Source organism: Prorops nasuta, unplaced genomic scaffold (assembly GCF_024137725.1).
Source record: "Prorops nasuta isolate Cenicafe-Biocafe unplaced genomic scaffold, Cenicafe_Pnas_1.2 PNAS00004, whole genome shotgun sequence".
NCBI lineage: Eukaryota > Metazoa > Arthropoda > Insecta > Hymenoptera > Bethylidae > Prorops > Prorops nasuta.
The window spans coordinates 9,693,601-9,709,216 of record NW_027116801.1 but is presented as its reverse complement, the minus strand read 5'-3'; the positions used below and the strand labels follow the sequence as shown (position 1 = coordinate 9,709,216).

At 35.5% G+C, this 15,616-nt stretch overlaps 2 protein-coding genes across 4 annotated transcripts in view; both read left to right on the top strand.

The window, feature by feature from the left end:
* The window catches only part of LOC136772941 (uncharacterized), a 111,776-nt gene that overhangs the window by 17,461 nt on the left and 78,699 nt on the right, over positions 1 to 15,616 (top strand). Inside the window, exon 1 of one of the 2 annotated variants that reach the window (XM_066726206.1) lies at positions 14,933 to 15,163. The exons of the other annotated variant lie outside the window; for it this stretch is intronic. The gene's annotated coding sequence lies outside the window, so the exon portion shown is untranslated. Of the gene's footprint in view, positions 1 to 14,932; positions 15,164 to 15,616 lie in introns of those variants that run through there. 2 annotated transcript variants of the gene reach the window in all.
* Positions 913 to 4,495, top strand: LOC136772577 (neprilysin-11-like). Of its 2 annotated transcripts, none has more exons than XM_066725636.1 (18): positions 913 to 1,011; positions 1,076 to 1,164; positions 1,233 to 1,391; positions 1,471 to 1,554; positions 1,622 to 1,833; positions 1,911 to 2,105; positions 2,172 to 2,267; positions 2,339 to 2,483; positions 2,578 to 2,695; positions 2,780 to 2,876; positions 2,946 to 3,119; positions 3,194 to 3,294; positions 3,361 to 3,416; positions 3,489 to 3,537; positions 3,608 to 3,678; positions 3,743 to 3,864; positions 3,939 to 4,115; positions 4,218 to 4,495. In XM_066725636.1, the coding sequence occupies exons 1-18, from the start codon at positions 983 to 985 to the stop codon at positions 4,377 to 4,379; spliced, it is 2,136 nt and encodes a 711-aa protein (XP_066581733.1). In that variant the 5' UTR covers positions 913 to 982; the 3' UTR covers positions 4,380 to 4,495. The 2 variants fall into 2 exon arrangements, with proteins under 2 accessions (XP_066581733.1, XP_066581734.1); XM_066725637.1 differs by having other exon boundaries at positions 3,939 to 4,149; positions 4,218 to 4,339.

Genomic DNA, 15,616 nt, shown 5'->3' with positions numbered 1-15,616 from the left:
GCTGTAGCCGTCCATTCCAACCTGGGAGGGAAGAGACTGGCGAGACTAGAATTTGGTTCGTGTATGTATACTATATTGATGTACATATATATATATACATATATATAGTATATTATGTGTATAACAGGATCCTCCCCTCGAAGGAACAATCGGAGTTTCGGTATTGAGGAAACAGAAACGCGAACGATAAATTTCTTTTCGCGAAATACCGTTTGTTACGATCCTCGTTAAAAAAAGCTCCTTCGACTTTTATGTTACAAGAATTTTATACGTTATCCTAAGAGCCCATAAATATCATATCCCACAAGGGAAGTGGTCAAGGGACTGCTGCAAAACTTTTAGAATTATTTTCATGATCCGCTTTATTGGATAACCCTTTTGAATTATACAGAGTATTTCATGCAAGGTTTTACCTGATAATATTTCAAAGGCTGAAGATATTAGAAAGGAACGCTTTGATTTTCAATCCGAGACTTTTGATTCCGTGTTTGAACAAGTATTTAAAAATAAAATCAATTAAGAGCCCTTTGACTGCATAAAATAATCTAATCGGTTTAACCTTATACAGTTACTTGATGGTTATGTAAGGCTAATTTTGAAATTCTTAATTGCAATTTCCTATACTTTTTTGCACACATTTATATATATATATGGAATTGTTTTAAGAGCTCTCCTCAAAGCACTATATTACTGTCCTACTTAACTCAAACATTGACTAAATACTAGAATTTTAATATTCCAAAAATTATTTGAGATTCCTGTGAAACATTGGATGCAACAATTTTTATAAAACGAATTTTATTTTCCCAGCACTTTTATCTCAAAGTGTGTCATAAATGTTTATCGTTAGTTTAATGCTCCGCAACATCTATATCTGCCGCATTATATTGAACAAAGTAGACTGTAGAATCGTAGAGGGCAAGGCTATTGCAAATTGGAATTCAGCTTTTGTAGATAATTGAAGAATATCAGTGCTGCCATTATGACAATAAGATTGAGATATTTACTTGTGTAAGTAGTGAACTTAAAAGTATCTTTCTTAACTGTTTATAAAAAGGAAAAGTTTCTTTTTCAGAAAATATATTATCGCTTTGAGTTTATTTACCATATCAATTGTTAGATCGAAAAATTTGGTTTGTGAAACTAAATCCTGCATTGAATTAGGTAAAAAATATAAGACTAATTTATAGTTCAACTTTTTAATTACTATAACGCGAGCTTAAAATTTACAGCTAATGAGCTAAAGAAAGATATGAACGAATCTATAGAACCTTGTGATGACATGTACAAATTTACTTGCAATAATTGGATGAATAGCAATCCACTTCCAACCGGCCAAATGCTAATTAGAAAGTATCAAATGGCTTCTGACATATATAAAAAAATTGAAGGTAAGCTAATGATTGTTAAAAAGTCAATAATCATATACATTTTTGCTTTAACCATATTTCGTGCCCTTTATTTTTACAGACCTATTGTCAAGTGCTCCGAGCTCCAATGAAACTAGAGCTTTTGCAATGACTAAAGATCTTTATAAAAAATGCACTGATATAGGTAAAATATTGAAGAGACTATTTGCAATGTTGGAATATTTCACTTTAATTTATTAATTTGCTTATAGAGGGCAATGACAAATTAGGCATATCTTCCGTTCTACGAGTTCTTGAAGAATTTTATGATTGGCCTATCTTAAAAGCAAAATCTGAACCAATAAATAAAAGTTGGCAAGAGTATGATAAAAAAATGCTAATAAAATATTTAATCGACAGTTTTTTTAGTATAGGTGTAATGGAATACACTTCTCGAAATAATAAAAAGAAGTTTATGGCTAAGGTAAATTTTACGTGGATTGATATAAAAGTCAGAATAATTGATATAATAAAATTGAACTAATAATAATATTATCTTAGCTTTCGGCACCAGAACTTGTGTTAAACCCCGAATTATCACGTCCTAAAAAGAACTTGGCGACTATACAAGTTTATAAAGAATTTATCATGAATGTTACTTACAGGATTGCACAAATGAAAAATGCAGGAGTTTCATATGAAAGTATACAGGACGACGTTAACGAAATTGTTGATTTAGAAATAAAATTAGCCAAGGTTTGTATTGTTAAAAAATAAATACTTATGCATTATAGGTTAATTAACTATATTCATTTTGTACAGATCTTGAACAATATCGATTATAAGATGACTAAAATTACTCTAGGAAAGTTTCAGAAATTGTTCGATAAAGCAAGTGGCGGTAACGAGCATACAAGTGTAAGCTTCTTTTGAAATGAAAACCAGCCCTTCAAGATCATATCTTAAAAATAAATTTAATTACTTTTCAGATAAATTGGCTAGATATATTTCGAGAAACATTTGAGCAGGTCAACGTTAATATCAGCGATACAACAAAAATAATTGTATACGACGTTCATAATTATTTTTTGAAACTTCCAATACTTTTGAACAAAACAAATACGCGAACTATTAGTAAGAGCTTCACTTATTTTATAAAAACTCCACTAATTTAGTAAAAAAATTAATGGTCATTTTTTTACGATTTGTGTTAATGTTCTAAATGTAGTAAATTATATTATGTGGAGATTTTTGGAGGATAATGTAAAAGACACCGATAATATTATGAGGAGCTACGTTGTCAAACTGAATGAAAATGCTCTCGGTGTGAAGGACTTCAAACCTAGGTAATTGGTGTGCTTAGTCAGTTTTCAGAATATTTATATAAAATAAAAGTATTTAATATCAATAACCATTATTTTTTCCTTCAGAACTACAGAGTGTATGGAAATTTACTCCGATCTATTGTACTACACCATAGGCTATGAGTATGCCAAAAAGTATTTTACACCTAACGCAATACCTATGGTAACTGTATTTTTGGCTGCTTGTTGTATGAAAAGAAGAGCTTTCTAGGAAAATTCCTTTTATTTTTAGGCCAAGGAAATTGCAGCTAATATTAAAAATACGACAACAAATCTTATACAAAACACTATTTGGATGAGTAATAATACAAAAAAAAATATTATTGAGAAAATTGACGCTATAAAAATATATCTTGGATATCCAGACTGGTTTAGCAATGAAACAATCGACAATTATTATGCAAGTGTAAGTTAGATATATCATTACCTAATGATTTCATTTTTAACAAAAAATCAATATCTACTTCGTGGTTTTGGTAGTATCAAACAAAGTCTACTCATTTCGAAAGCTTGCTAAGTTTGAAGGTATTTATCGCTCTGAAAGATTTAAAGAAATTAGAACAAACCAAAGATGATAGGCCGTAAGTCTTTCACAGATAACTTATTAAATTAAACCATATAATAAGCTTATTTTTTATATTTTACAGTATGTTTAACCCCATAGCAAAAGCCATCAATTATGACAGTGATACAAATGAAATTAGTAAGTTTATTCTATCTGCTGTAGACTGTTATAAGAAACAAAAGATTATTCTACAATTTATTTTTATTTCAGCTTACACATTGGTCGATTTAGAGTTATTATATAATGCAGAGTTACCTCCGTAAATGTTAAATGTTATTACCATGAAAAAATATTTATCAAAGTTTCTAATTTATATTTGTATACTACAGAGTCATCAATTATGCAGCACTAGGCATGGCACTAGCACACGATATTTATCATGCTTTTGATGAAGAAGATAGTGAGTTTAATGAAAAATATTATTATTATTTTAATATAAGATTATTAAATTTATAATATTGTAGATTTCGAGAGTGCTGAAAATTTCAATGATCTAAAAACATTTGAAAAAAAGAAAAACTGTTTTGTTAAAGTGTTTAATAAATATCAAAGGAGGGAAGCTGAACTATCCAATCCTATTATTTATGTATGTCTATTCAATTGTCTCAAGTTATGATCTTTATTATATTTCATACACCACTTAAATAGAAATTTTGACAGAACTTTCAGATTTATGATAGCTCCACTATAGGTGATCATTTGTCTCAAATTTTTGGCTTGTCAGTCAGTTTTAGTGCATACCAAAAGTATATCAAGGAGCATGGTGGTCGAGATATTGTCTTGCCTGGTTTAGAAAAATACAAGGGAAATCAGCTATTCTTTATACACTATGGAAATGTAAGCTTTTAAGGAGTTAAATCAGATTAACGTTGTACGTAAATTAAATGCATTGGATACAATTTTCGTATCTAACTAAAAAAACTTTTCAATTTGTTACAGTATTTTTGTGAAAATACGGACCCAGCGATTCCACTCACATTAAAATTAAGCTTAACAGTGCAAATGAATTTTGCAAATTCTAAGACTTTCGGAACAACATTTAAATGTCCGGTGGGGAGCCCAATGAATTTGGAAAAGAAATGTATACTTTTCAACATTTAGAGTAAAGCACATAACTGTATATATATATATGTATATATTTAAATAAAATTAGTAAAATAGTCGTATACAACTAAAAACCACTGCTGATCCATTTATCTATGCTATTTATCCAATATTTTATCTAAAATATAAGTTTTCTTATGAGTTCAGCAATTTGTAACTAATAAAATAACCCTGTTAAAATAACAAAACGAAAAAAATTACCATGTTTTAATATTTCCACTTTTATTGGACAATGCATATCTCCAATACATGAAGATAAATGTGCATTCCAATCAATTTGAACAAAACAGAGTCTGCAGTAGTATAGGATGTTTCAATAATTCAGCAGTTAGCATTTGTAAAATTAATATAAACGTCAAGCAATCAAGCGTACTTCTCTTATCGCAGTTGTGAAAATTATTGGGGAAAGAGGTCAAACCCTATTTATGCTTAATATTTTTCAATAATCAATTAAAATCCCATTCAATTAATAAAGATTTCAATCATTAAAAAGTTGTAATAATATCAAAATAAATGCTTGTCAAGCGGAGCTTTGTATTTCGTAAAATGAACTTGCAATATCATATTGATTTTCTACTTCGATAAAATTAAATAGTTACGACAATTTTTATTATCGATACATTGGTATTACTACACTCGTTTTCCAGATCCAGTTTATTCGAAAAAAAAAAAACAAACGAACAAACAAAATAAAAAACGAATGAATTTAATATCCAAAAGTGATGTACTTGTAGGTTTGTAGGAAGTATGATTATACTAATATTGATGACAAAAGTTTACAAGTTGATTTCTACGATTGATAAGAAGAGTTTTGCAAAGAAATCTGTGAAAGCCCATAAGAGCCTAAGATATAGTATTGGACTAAGTAAGACTGGATAGAGGTTGAATGGTGTTTGTTGTCTCGCGAGGAACGTTATTTCTCGCGGAATGCGAGCTCATCATTGCGCAGGGCCCTTTCTAATGAGAGCGGCCGCAAAACGTTTTCATTTCACTGCATCGAGTGGCTAACCTGCAAAGTTTCAGCATCCTACTCGCACTTTTTCCTTCGCTTTTTCTTCCTTAAATTTAATAACCAAAAAGCAAACGCTGCATTCTCACGTGAAAATAAATTAAATTTATGATCTGCGACAAAAAACTCGCAGACCTTAATATTTATGAATTGAGTGTGCTTTTGCCTGACAGGTTGACTATAAGACAAGTGACTTTGGTGAAAAGTCGTTTGCTTTGCTTGACTCTTGAGCGAGGATGTCTTATCTTATGAGAAGCTGAAGGCTTTAGCTTATTCAACAGCCTGGAAAACTTATTCAATATCACGGGAAGTGGTTTGCGTAGCAGGGTGCCATTCACTTTGTACCACTTTAAGTGCACGCTTAAAGGGGAAACAGCTGTTTCATATTGCCTGCTTAGCAATCCTCATCTCCCCCCACCCCTTTTTTCCAATTTACGACACAGATTCGCGTTACATCCTATATCTTGCGAAATCGACTGTCTCAATTTGTTTATAAATATTTGAAAAAAAAAATAACTGCTCATTCACTGTTTTCTTAAATGCAGTTAAAGTTATATTAAGGTGTATAATTATGTACAAAGCATACCTCTGTGCATTCGTTTTATGCAGTAACAAATACGGTAAATCATTAAAATATCATGATTCATTGCTAAAATTAACAAAAGTTTCATTAGCCAGAGATTATTAATATATTCGTAAGATAAACAAATATAACGAATCGGCTAAAGCATGAAATAATTGCAATTATATAAACGTGCTATTTTTGTGGGGAAATTTGATATTGAAAAATCCGACGGATGTATATATACGTTTAACAATATTCTGTGTTTAATTTATAAGCAATAAGAGAATTCGTTATTGCGGAACGTGGAGAAGAAGGAAACGTCAACTGCTTGATGTTTCTCAGTGTCTCTACCGCAAATGTAATCCTATTACGAGCTTCGAGAAACGCCTTGAGCTTTGTACAGAATCTAATCTCGAGATTCTGAAGATCTTTGAAATTTCTCAGAACGAATATAACAATTTGCTTATAAGTTCACAATTTCGTTCATTTAACAATGTGTCAAAAACCTATCCCCTCCCCCCCTCCCTCCTGCTCATTCTCCATCTCCTCGCTTAGTACAATTAAACTGATACTTCATTGTGCAAAACTTTATGAAGGAAAGTTTAAAGTTGCTCAGACATTTTGGTCGATTAAGGCAGCTAGAAAATCCGACGAAAGCCGAGTTAAGCAGAATAAAAGTATGAAGTGGAGAAACTGCAAGAGGTGAATCAGGTGGTTTGAGGTGCTTTGCTACCAGGGTCTGCTGTAAGAGGGGGATGAAAGGTTAAATATTGAAAATGGCCGGAGGTCAGGATGAAGTATATCTTGTATGCGGAGCGTGACTCGGTGTGAAATTTCGAGAAATACAACTACTGTCTCTATCGTACCACTGAAATGCTTCAAGTTCGTAAATATAACTCGTAGTTTAATGCCGACGTAAACTCCTGGGCGTTTCTCTCTCCAATAGAATTTCAAAGCATTCCGATCTTGTTATTTGTATCTCGACGATTGGCAAAAACATGAAAATTGAGAAATAGAGGGTGGGGGGATTCGTGACTTTATGAGAGCAAGAACACTTTATAAAGAGGTGCTTCGCGTGCAGAGAGAGAGAGAGAGAGAGAGAGAGAGAGAGAGAGAGAGAGAGAGAGAGAGAGACAGACAGACAGAGAGAGGACACGTTTTGCCAGTTTTGCGCAGAAGATGAACGGGCTCAGGTGGTTCACGGGTCCACAAAGAGTTCGTCAGTGTCTCGCCCCACTTTTATTTCTTCCTCATTGTTGGTACATCGGGCTTTCATGGTGTACGTTGCCACGCATTAATCTTCGCGTGGAACTACACGGACTCTCTGTGTTTGCACGGTATAGATACAGAAACGGGTGGGATCTTCCAGTAAAAGCGACTCCAACTTGGCGCCACATGCAAATGAAACGATGCTCTCGCGAATCCTTCACCCCCTACCCTCTCCATTTTCTCCAACCACTACGCGAAATAACCAATCAGCGACCCAAATAATACACGAAAATTCTTGGAAAGCTACTAAATAATCCTCTCTTCTCGCAACAGAAATCAGAAAGCTTTACTCGACTCATCGCAGACTTTCAAATTGTATCTGTCTTGAGATTGACCCATAAATCCATTTTTGCTCTTTTCTAAAATATTATTTCCTTCGAAGGTATATTATTTTTCATTCCGACTCGTTTGAACATTGGCTCTAATCGAAACATTATTTAATTTTAAAGGATCGCAAGGTCGATGACTCTTTTCATTATCGTTTACATGCAACGATATTGGAAATAAATCTGAATAGAGTCCTGTTGAACTTTTGTTTAGTTCCAAGGGATTGAAAAGAAAAGATGGTAGGGTGGGTATGATTGTGAATGATAAACGATGCAAGAAACATTTTACGTTTTACGGAAAGGGAACACACGTATCTGACAAGTGTTTCATGTAGAACAACGAAACGATCGATCATTGGAAATCCAACCTCGCTGAGTCACATTCGATTCTTTCAGCAAAGTCCATCCTTTTATATTCTTTTTTCACTCGTCCGGACGTTTCCAAATCAGAAATCCCCCCTCCCTCTCCCCTTTTCATTCCCTCTGCCTAGGTTGCACAAAACGGAAACCAAACATCGAGGCTTCAATCTCCAATAACGAGTAATAACTTGTCCAAATTCTGTATAAAATAAAAAAAAGTTAAAAAAGCAAGTATGTTATTTCTGTGTTTCAATTGTACGGTGGAAAAAACATTTATATAAACTTTCTATTAACTCAATAGATTAATAAATAGCCGTAGCTAGTAATAAAAACAAAGTACAGCTTATTCGATCAAATTGAAATCCCATTGGAGATAAATTGTGCAATCTGGAGATTTTTATACCGTCTCTTCAGAAGGTCGAGCGTTCACTCTCTAATGTCTCTTATTTCTACGATTATTAACAGTTTATCATTAATTTCTGTTCGATTCTTTTCTTCGAAATAAAAATAAAGACAATTGTAGTATACTATAAAGAAAAATAAAACGAACAAACTTGAGTAGCCAACTTCAGCTTCTCCAACCGAATCCTTTCAAGGTCAAGTATATTATCTCTTAAACAGTTTTTCCTTAGATAAAAGTAGCTACTGTTCGAACGAGTTTTTAGATTGGATCGATTTTACGCAACTTTTCTATCTTCGGGCGAGTTTTGATGGGTAGTTTTAGAAATAGTAAAAGTGTAGCAAGGACGCGGGACTAAGATTTGGTCTGGGACCAATTAGTTACGTACAGAGTTGAGCAATGAGGCTTTTAATCTGAAAGCATGCATACAGTGGGAATGGGACATGCTGGGTGAGAGAAAAAACTCGAAGATCTCGTCAAATAAACTGATTTGCATGTTGAGCGAAGAATCGTTGCAATTTATAATATGCCATGGATGGCTGCTTTGGAGATAATTTCGTGATACATACACGGCAAGCCATAAGTTCTTATTACCCTACGTGCATAACACTTCCGCATTAAATTTTCATGACGCCGTTAACGCTTGCTTTATGGATGTTCCACGATTCCCATAACATATTGTTTACCCAATTGCAAATATCGTTCTTTCTGCAAACACCAACTGGAGTCAAAGCCGATTGGCCGTCACAATTCTGAGAAAATTGTTTCCACTTGCGTTATTTTGAATCTCGAAGGTAGTAAAATTTAAATTGATAATGATGGATTGTGTGCGAATCTCGAGAGGAAGGACTATGAAAAGGAATTCAGAAAAAAGAATATAAATGGTTTATGGTGCTTTCGAGGGTAAAATTCGAAAAGCACTGATGGTTAGGAGAGGATAAAACAACAGAGATTGCTAAACTACCAAATTAGAGTTAAGTTACATTTGCCTTCCGATTTCGGTGCATCGCGTTGGAAACTTAACGCTTCCTACCTACGAAATATGATCACTCCTGGTTTATCTGACCTATCTCAGATTACATTTCGAGGTTATAATCTAAAACTCTAAACTATTTAATAGAGATAAACAACGTGACGACAGCTCTACCGAAAATTGCAATTTCATTACATTCGAAGACAATAATAGGTCGCCTGATATTTGCATTTAAGTTTATTAACCTATTGTGCCAATTTCAGCATTCTTCTTGTTTTAATCATTTCATTAATCATTGTGATGAAATTTTCATTCAAAATTCACTCTTTAGGACAATCGACGAACGAAGGAAAACTCAGGGATAATCCTTCGGTAACGTTTAAGCGTAAGCTTATAGCTTATTTTCATTTGAAATGAAAAGTGTCGGAGGGCAGAATTTAGCTAGACAATAAGCGTTAAAAAAAGGAAAATTAATGGGAAACGTACACACGTGAGAAAGGGTTCATTGGCATGGCATGCAAATTGGCAGGCGCTCGTGGGTTAAACGAGTTTTCCTACCAATTTACAAACTGCATTAAACGGTACGTCACGAGCGACGATGCGTTACTAAAACTAAACATCTAAAATGTGATTGCAAAAGCAAGTGTTTCCAAAAAATTCGGTTATAATGTGTCCAGTAACTAATTCTGCTACCAGGCGAATATCAAGTTTTAGTGCTTTCTTTTCCGCTCTTCTATTGTTTACCAGAAACTGATCCATGATGCTAGTATCAAATTCTATTATCAACTTGCCTGATATTAATCTGTGTGTGTGTGTGTGTGTGAATAAATACTCGACGTTTATAATTACTATAATGCTAATATAATATTTTACCAAAGAGATAACAATGGGATATGGTTTTTTAGAATTAGGGAATTAAGTTGTTCGCAAATGTTTTGGGAATTTACTGGAGATGCTGATGAAACGACCTGATTAATAATGACGAAACGCCATTCAGTCCAGTGTAATTCGAGCTATTACACCGTGTCTCGGGTTGGTAAAGGATGTTTACGAAATTCATTTTGGCGTCTTTTCTCTTCCTGTCTCGTTTCGGTTATCCACGCGATGTATCATTATGGTAGTCGAATGATCGCTTCATTTATTACGTCAATCCTTCTTCCTTTTCAGCTATTTGGTATTCAAGAAACTAGCCAATCCAATTTTTCTTTCGTCTTTAATTCCCGTAGAAAGTTATCCCGGCTGCCTAACCGTTTAATTCGATTTTTGCTCGATGCACCACCAACTTTCTTGAATTACAAATCTTTTCTTCTTTTTTTTTACTTAATTTCTGCATTACACCAAAGGGAGTTGCTCAGATTGGATACTTTTAACGGGATCCTGTTTTCCTCAATTGCGAAGGCTAACATTATTTGAGACATGGCTCATCACTACTGCATTAGGCGTATGTGATGAAAATTTGTTTTGAAGTGAATGGAATGTAAAATAGTGCTTGCTCCTTATACTGAATTTCTAAATTTCTCATTTTGCCATAAAACTTTTCAGTTTTCTGAATATTTTGTGTGGAGGGAAAATGAAAATAATTGAAAAATATAATTTAAAATGCTTTGCAGGTGGGATATTAAAAATGTTTGTAATAACCTTTAAACGAGGAAGGAGCTGAATGAAAACTAGGTGAGTAAGGAGAAAAGAGATAGAGACTGTGTATGTTTTAATGGGGCTGTGGGGGTCAAGTAGTGGGAGAAATGTAGTAATAGTTGGCGCGTGCATTCGTTATTTACGATAGGCATGCGCGGTAGACTTTCGAAATCGACGCGTAGTTATTCGATCGCTCGATCGATACATCGTAGTAGAATGAAAGGGGAGATGTGGAATTCGGAAAAAGAGAGCACAACTCACCATGGTACTCTCGGTACTCTCTGTATCTGCTCTCGACCGAAGCGGCTCGTGCCATTTATGGACGTTTATGGATGCAGGCAGATGCAAGCTATTCCCATTACCACCAAGTTTCTTCCAAGACAAATCTGCTTCGGAGCAAAAAATTGCCAGGTATTAAACTCCCGTTTCCTTGTATAATTTTCTATTTTATGCTCCTACGATTTTCTCAAATTGCAATAACGTAATGGTCCAATTGTTCAATACCAATAACATTATCTTTGCGTACCTCTCTCTCTCTCTCTATCTCTCACTACCCTCATTTTTATTTTTCGAAACGAACGTAATTGTTTCACGAAGAAAAAAAAGAGGTTCGATGAGCGTCAATAATTTTAAACTCTTGGAATTTTAGAAACGTATATAAGATTTTGCTTCCTTTCGCATCATTTGGCTACATTATTTTGAAAGTGGTATAAGTCCAGTTTTTACAAAAATTGGTTAATGGCAGCGTTTGTGAAATATAAATTTTCCTGTATAGAAACTATCACGATGTTAAACGACTCGTATAGGTATATCTATATATACAGTCAGTAACATATTTATGCTGGTTAAAAATAATAATTGGCTGTCTCTCGTTCTTTGTCATTTGGATCCTCGGTTCGTGATTCAATGAAGTTGGTGATTTTCATTGAGAAAGAGGTAAAAGAAGGAGGGGGAGGGGGGGGGGGTACTAAAGCTAGGCAGAAACAAGAGATGTGCACAATGAGAGGAACGAGGGTGTTGCGAGACTTTTTGACTGTAAATGATTCTGTTTTTTATGGGCGCGGGTTAAACGTAAGGGAATCAGAAGAGAAAGGGAAAGGATTGTCCATGCACGCGCGAGGGGAGGGGAATTCTTAGAGCAGAGGAGGATTCCTGGAGCAAGGGAATCGTGTGGAGCACACCGTGGCTAATATCGGAGATGAAAGTGAGCGAGACCAGCTAACTGAGAGTTGGCTTGGTAAAAGGATGCGCTCTCGGTCCCTTCTTCTTCGACTTCTACTGCTTCCCCGTTCCTCCTCCTCCTCCTCCTCTTCTTCTTCCACCACAGCAACGAAAAGCCGAAGCGTGGGAGAGCCTGTCATTCAGGATACACCGTGGATTTTTTCCAGCCAACGCTATCTCTTGTGCCCCATCATCTTCCCCTTCTCACTTCATTCCCCTACTCATCCAACTCATCTCACCTTCTTCCACCTTCCTCCCACAATTCATTTCCACGAGCAGTGGGGCATCTCTTCAGGTTTCTCTTTCCAGACGATTCTCCTTTTGCTTTCATTGTCAGAGGCCCCCTCTCGCGAACCTTCTTCAGCATTCGACCATTCTAGGCTAAATAAAATAAATACAGGTATTCAATTGTCTTCCACCCCCCCTCCCCCCTATTTGAACCATTCATCGAACACTTAATCACCAAATTGTCCGAATCTTAATAACTTTCGTTGTACGTTATTTATTTTCTTTCGACGAAAAATTCATTTGTTCACGCCTGGCCCATCGATACTGGATTTGGAAATTGCGAGTGTTTCGCTCAGTTCGGTAGGCTATGGGAACTCCGGTCAAGCGACTTGTGCCGTTCTTGCAGATCCCGTAGTATTGGAGTTTAAACTCGAGGAGAACTAACAGCGAGAAATAGATCTTGGCCCGTTTACTACTTTCCGGAAGAAATACTGCTTTGATTCTTCACGAAACTTTCCTCGAAATTGTTATAATATTACACCATGTATATACATATATAGTACAGAGGAGAGGTTAAAGGAGGGGAGCGCTAAAGTCGAGTTTTTCTCGTATTTTTCCAACGGAAGAAGAATATGCATTGTTTATATTTACTTCCGAGTTTGTGCCAGGACTAACCTAAATATCATGGAAAATTGTTTGAGTTGATTTTAAATGGATTTATGATGGAGAATTATTACGCGAATTGGTTATTATGAAGTTGTTTTCTCCCGGCAGAACATTTTGATGATCCTGAGCGAGCTTGTATCGAGCGGCATGAATTGTGTAATTATTTCCAAGGAAATGACGTGCATGATTCCGAGCTCCTAATCCCAACTGCTCTCTCCTGACCCTGATCCTTATTCCGCTTCGCCTACAACGAGGCTGGAAGTTGGTCTAACGCGGAATAATATTACGATAACCTCTTCTCCGTGCCGCACGATCATCCTTGCTCTTTAGTTTCACCGGAAACTCGCACACACTCGACAAATGACAATCGTTAATCCTCCGTGTAAAAAGTTCTAAATCAACCGACAAGTTCATCATTAAAATTAACAAAACTATATAATGCCAAGTAGCTAACTTTATTACACTATCAAAAAGATATTCTGTTATATCTCATACATTTTAATAGGAAAACTTAACATGGTGATTTCTGAGATATTTTCACGAAGCTTTTAAGATTCAAAAATCGTTTTTATCCTTTTTATCCTTTTTATCGCGCACCTAAATATTTTTCATGAACGGCCTCCTCATGGGAAATTAGAAGCTTCCAGTTTTGAACGGGGAATTAAATTTACGATAATGGTGATTTCAGACAGATAAATTCTTAGATTTGCTAAATCGCTCGAGTTTTACGAGATTTCGTTCGTAGTTTGTTTTACATTGGTATTGGTGAGAATTTGAGGGAGAACGGAACGAAAGTGTTATGAGTCTTTTAACCGCAAATGCCTGTCATAATGTTTAAAAGGCAATTATAGTGCATATCTAAAACGTTTCTGTTAAATTGTGATCTGGAAAACATTTGCATCCTGTTAACATTTCCGGAACGCAAATACCCGGCAGTTACTTTTGTAAACTATTAAAAAAATTGCGAGCAGCCCTGATAGGATTAAACAAAATCGATGAAATGTTTTTCAAAAACTTTTATCAATACGTTCACAGATCGTACAATTATTTTACACGAAAAAATTTGCCACTGCAAGCGAGATTTCTAAACCAATTTTAATGTGCAAAAACATACTTTAATAAAAACGTATTCAGGCACGGTCAAGGTTGAACATGATCGATAAATAATATTGACCAAACATTTTCCATTTATTGAAGAAAATCAACTGTACATAAATTAGACGTCGACGAAAACGATAACACGCAAGGTGTAGTGTCACTGCGATTATTCATAATTCTGTGGTACGATGAACAGTGTTTTGCACAATGTTTCATAATATTTATTATGAAAGTGAGAAGACCAAAGTGCGTGAAGGCTTTACTTGGTCCAAGTCTCTGTGTGAATAGGTAAGTAAGGCCTCTGCGTGAAAAGGGCAAACTTCTCAATTAGCGCTAGGGGAAAAACCGCTTAATAAAAATTTTTGCCAGGGAATAATCATGATAATTATGGTGGTATATTACTGTAATTGATGTCGAGGTGAGAAAAATGATTGAAATTAGGTTTAAAGTTTCGTAAGTGTTGTTTTTGTGTTGGGGATGATGTGAAATTAATAGAAATAGGGGGGGGGGGGGGGGTAAAAAGAGGGACATAGAGAAAAAAGTGTGGAAAAGAAGAAGAAACGAGAGGGAGAGTGTTTATGCGTTGGTGTGGTTGACTCGTGGGGTGGGAGAAAGGAGTAGGGCAGGGGATGCGAGTGGCAAGCTGTGGAGGTGGATGAGTAGAAGGGTAGGATCGTTGGTACTGGCGTGGAGTGGGAAGGGGAGTGGAAGGGAAGGGGGATCATCGCGCCGAGCATGAGGTTTCCACGGCGTGGCGAGGACTCGTCAGTATCGCATCGCGACTCCTTCGCGACGTGTTCTCGCGAGATTCGATGTCTTTGTTTCCGGTCATCAACCACCCCATCTAACCACGAGGTCTCTCAGTGCCAAACACAAATGGAACTTTGATGGTTTTCACTGTTTTGCTTCTTCATTCGTACCTTTCGTTTATTGTTCTGCGTGCGTGCTATAACCCCACCAAACAAAACTCCAACCGGAAACTACACTGAAAGTTTTGCGCGGGAAATTTCAACGGCACCGGCCAATCACACGTGAGTACCGAAACGTCAGATTTTATTCCATCTTTATCGGCATGCAACGATTGATACAATAAACGATTAAATAAATTCAACTTTCGATTGAACGAACAACGTTTACTGCACTATAATTGGTATGTTTTGCGTAAACGAAGAATTTCATTTTAAACCTCACATTTTAATGAACTCGTGGAATGTATTACAACAGTTTTTGTAAATCGAGGAATTTTAAGCAACTGGTTTCTTCTGTGGTCTTTATTATGCTGAAGAATAGAATGCATTCGGCTATTTTTTCTCGCCTAAGATAAACTGTCTGATTCGCTTTAGGGAAGATGTAAAATTTCACACGTGATTAAAGTTAGTGTACTCACCTGTTACGTTATAATGGCATTCAGAAAAGGATACCGGTTACTCGCGTCGCTCTCTTGGGAGAATTAATTGTTTTAGATGCTAAAAAACATTATAATG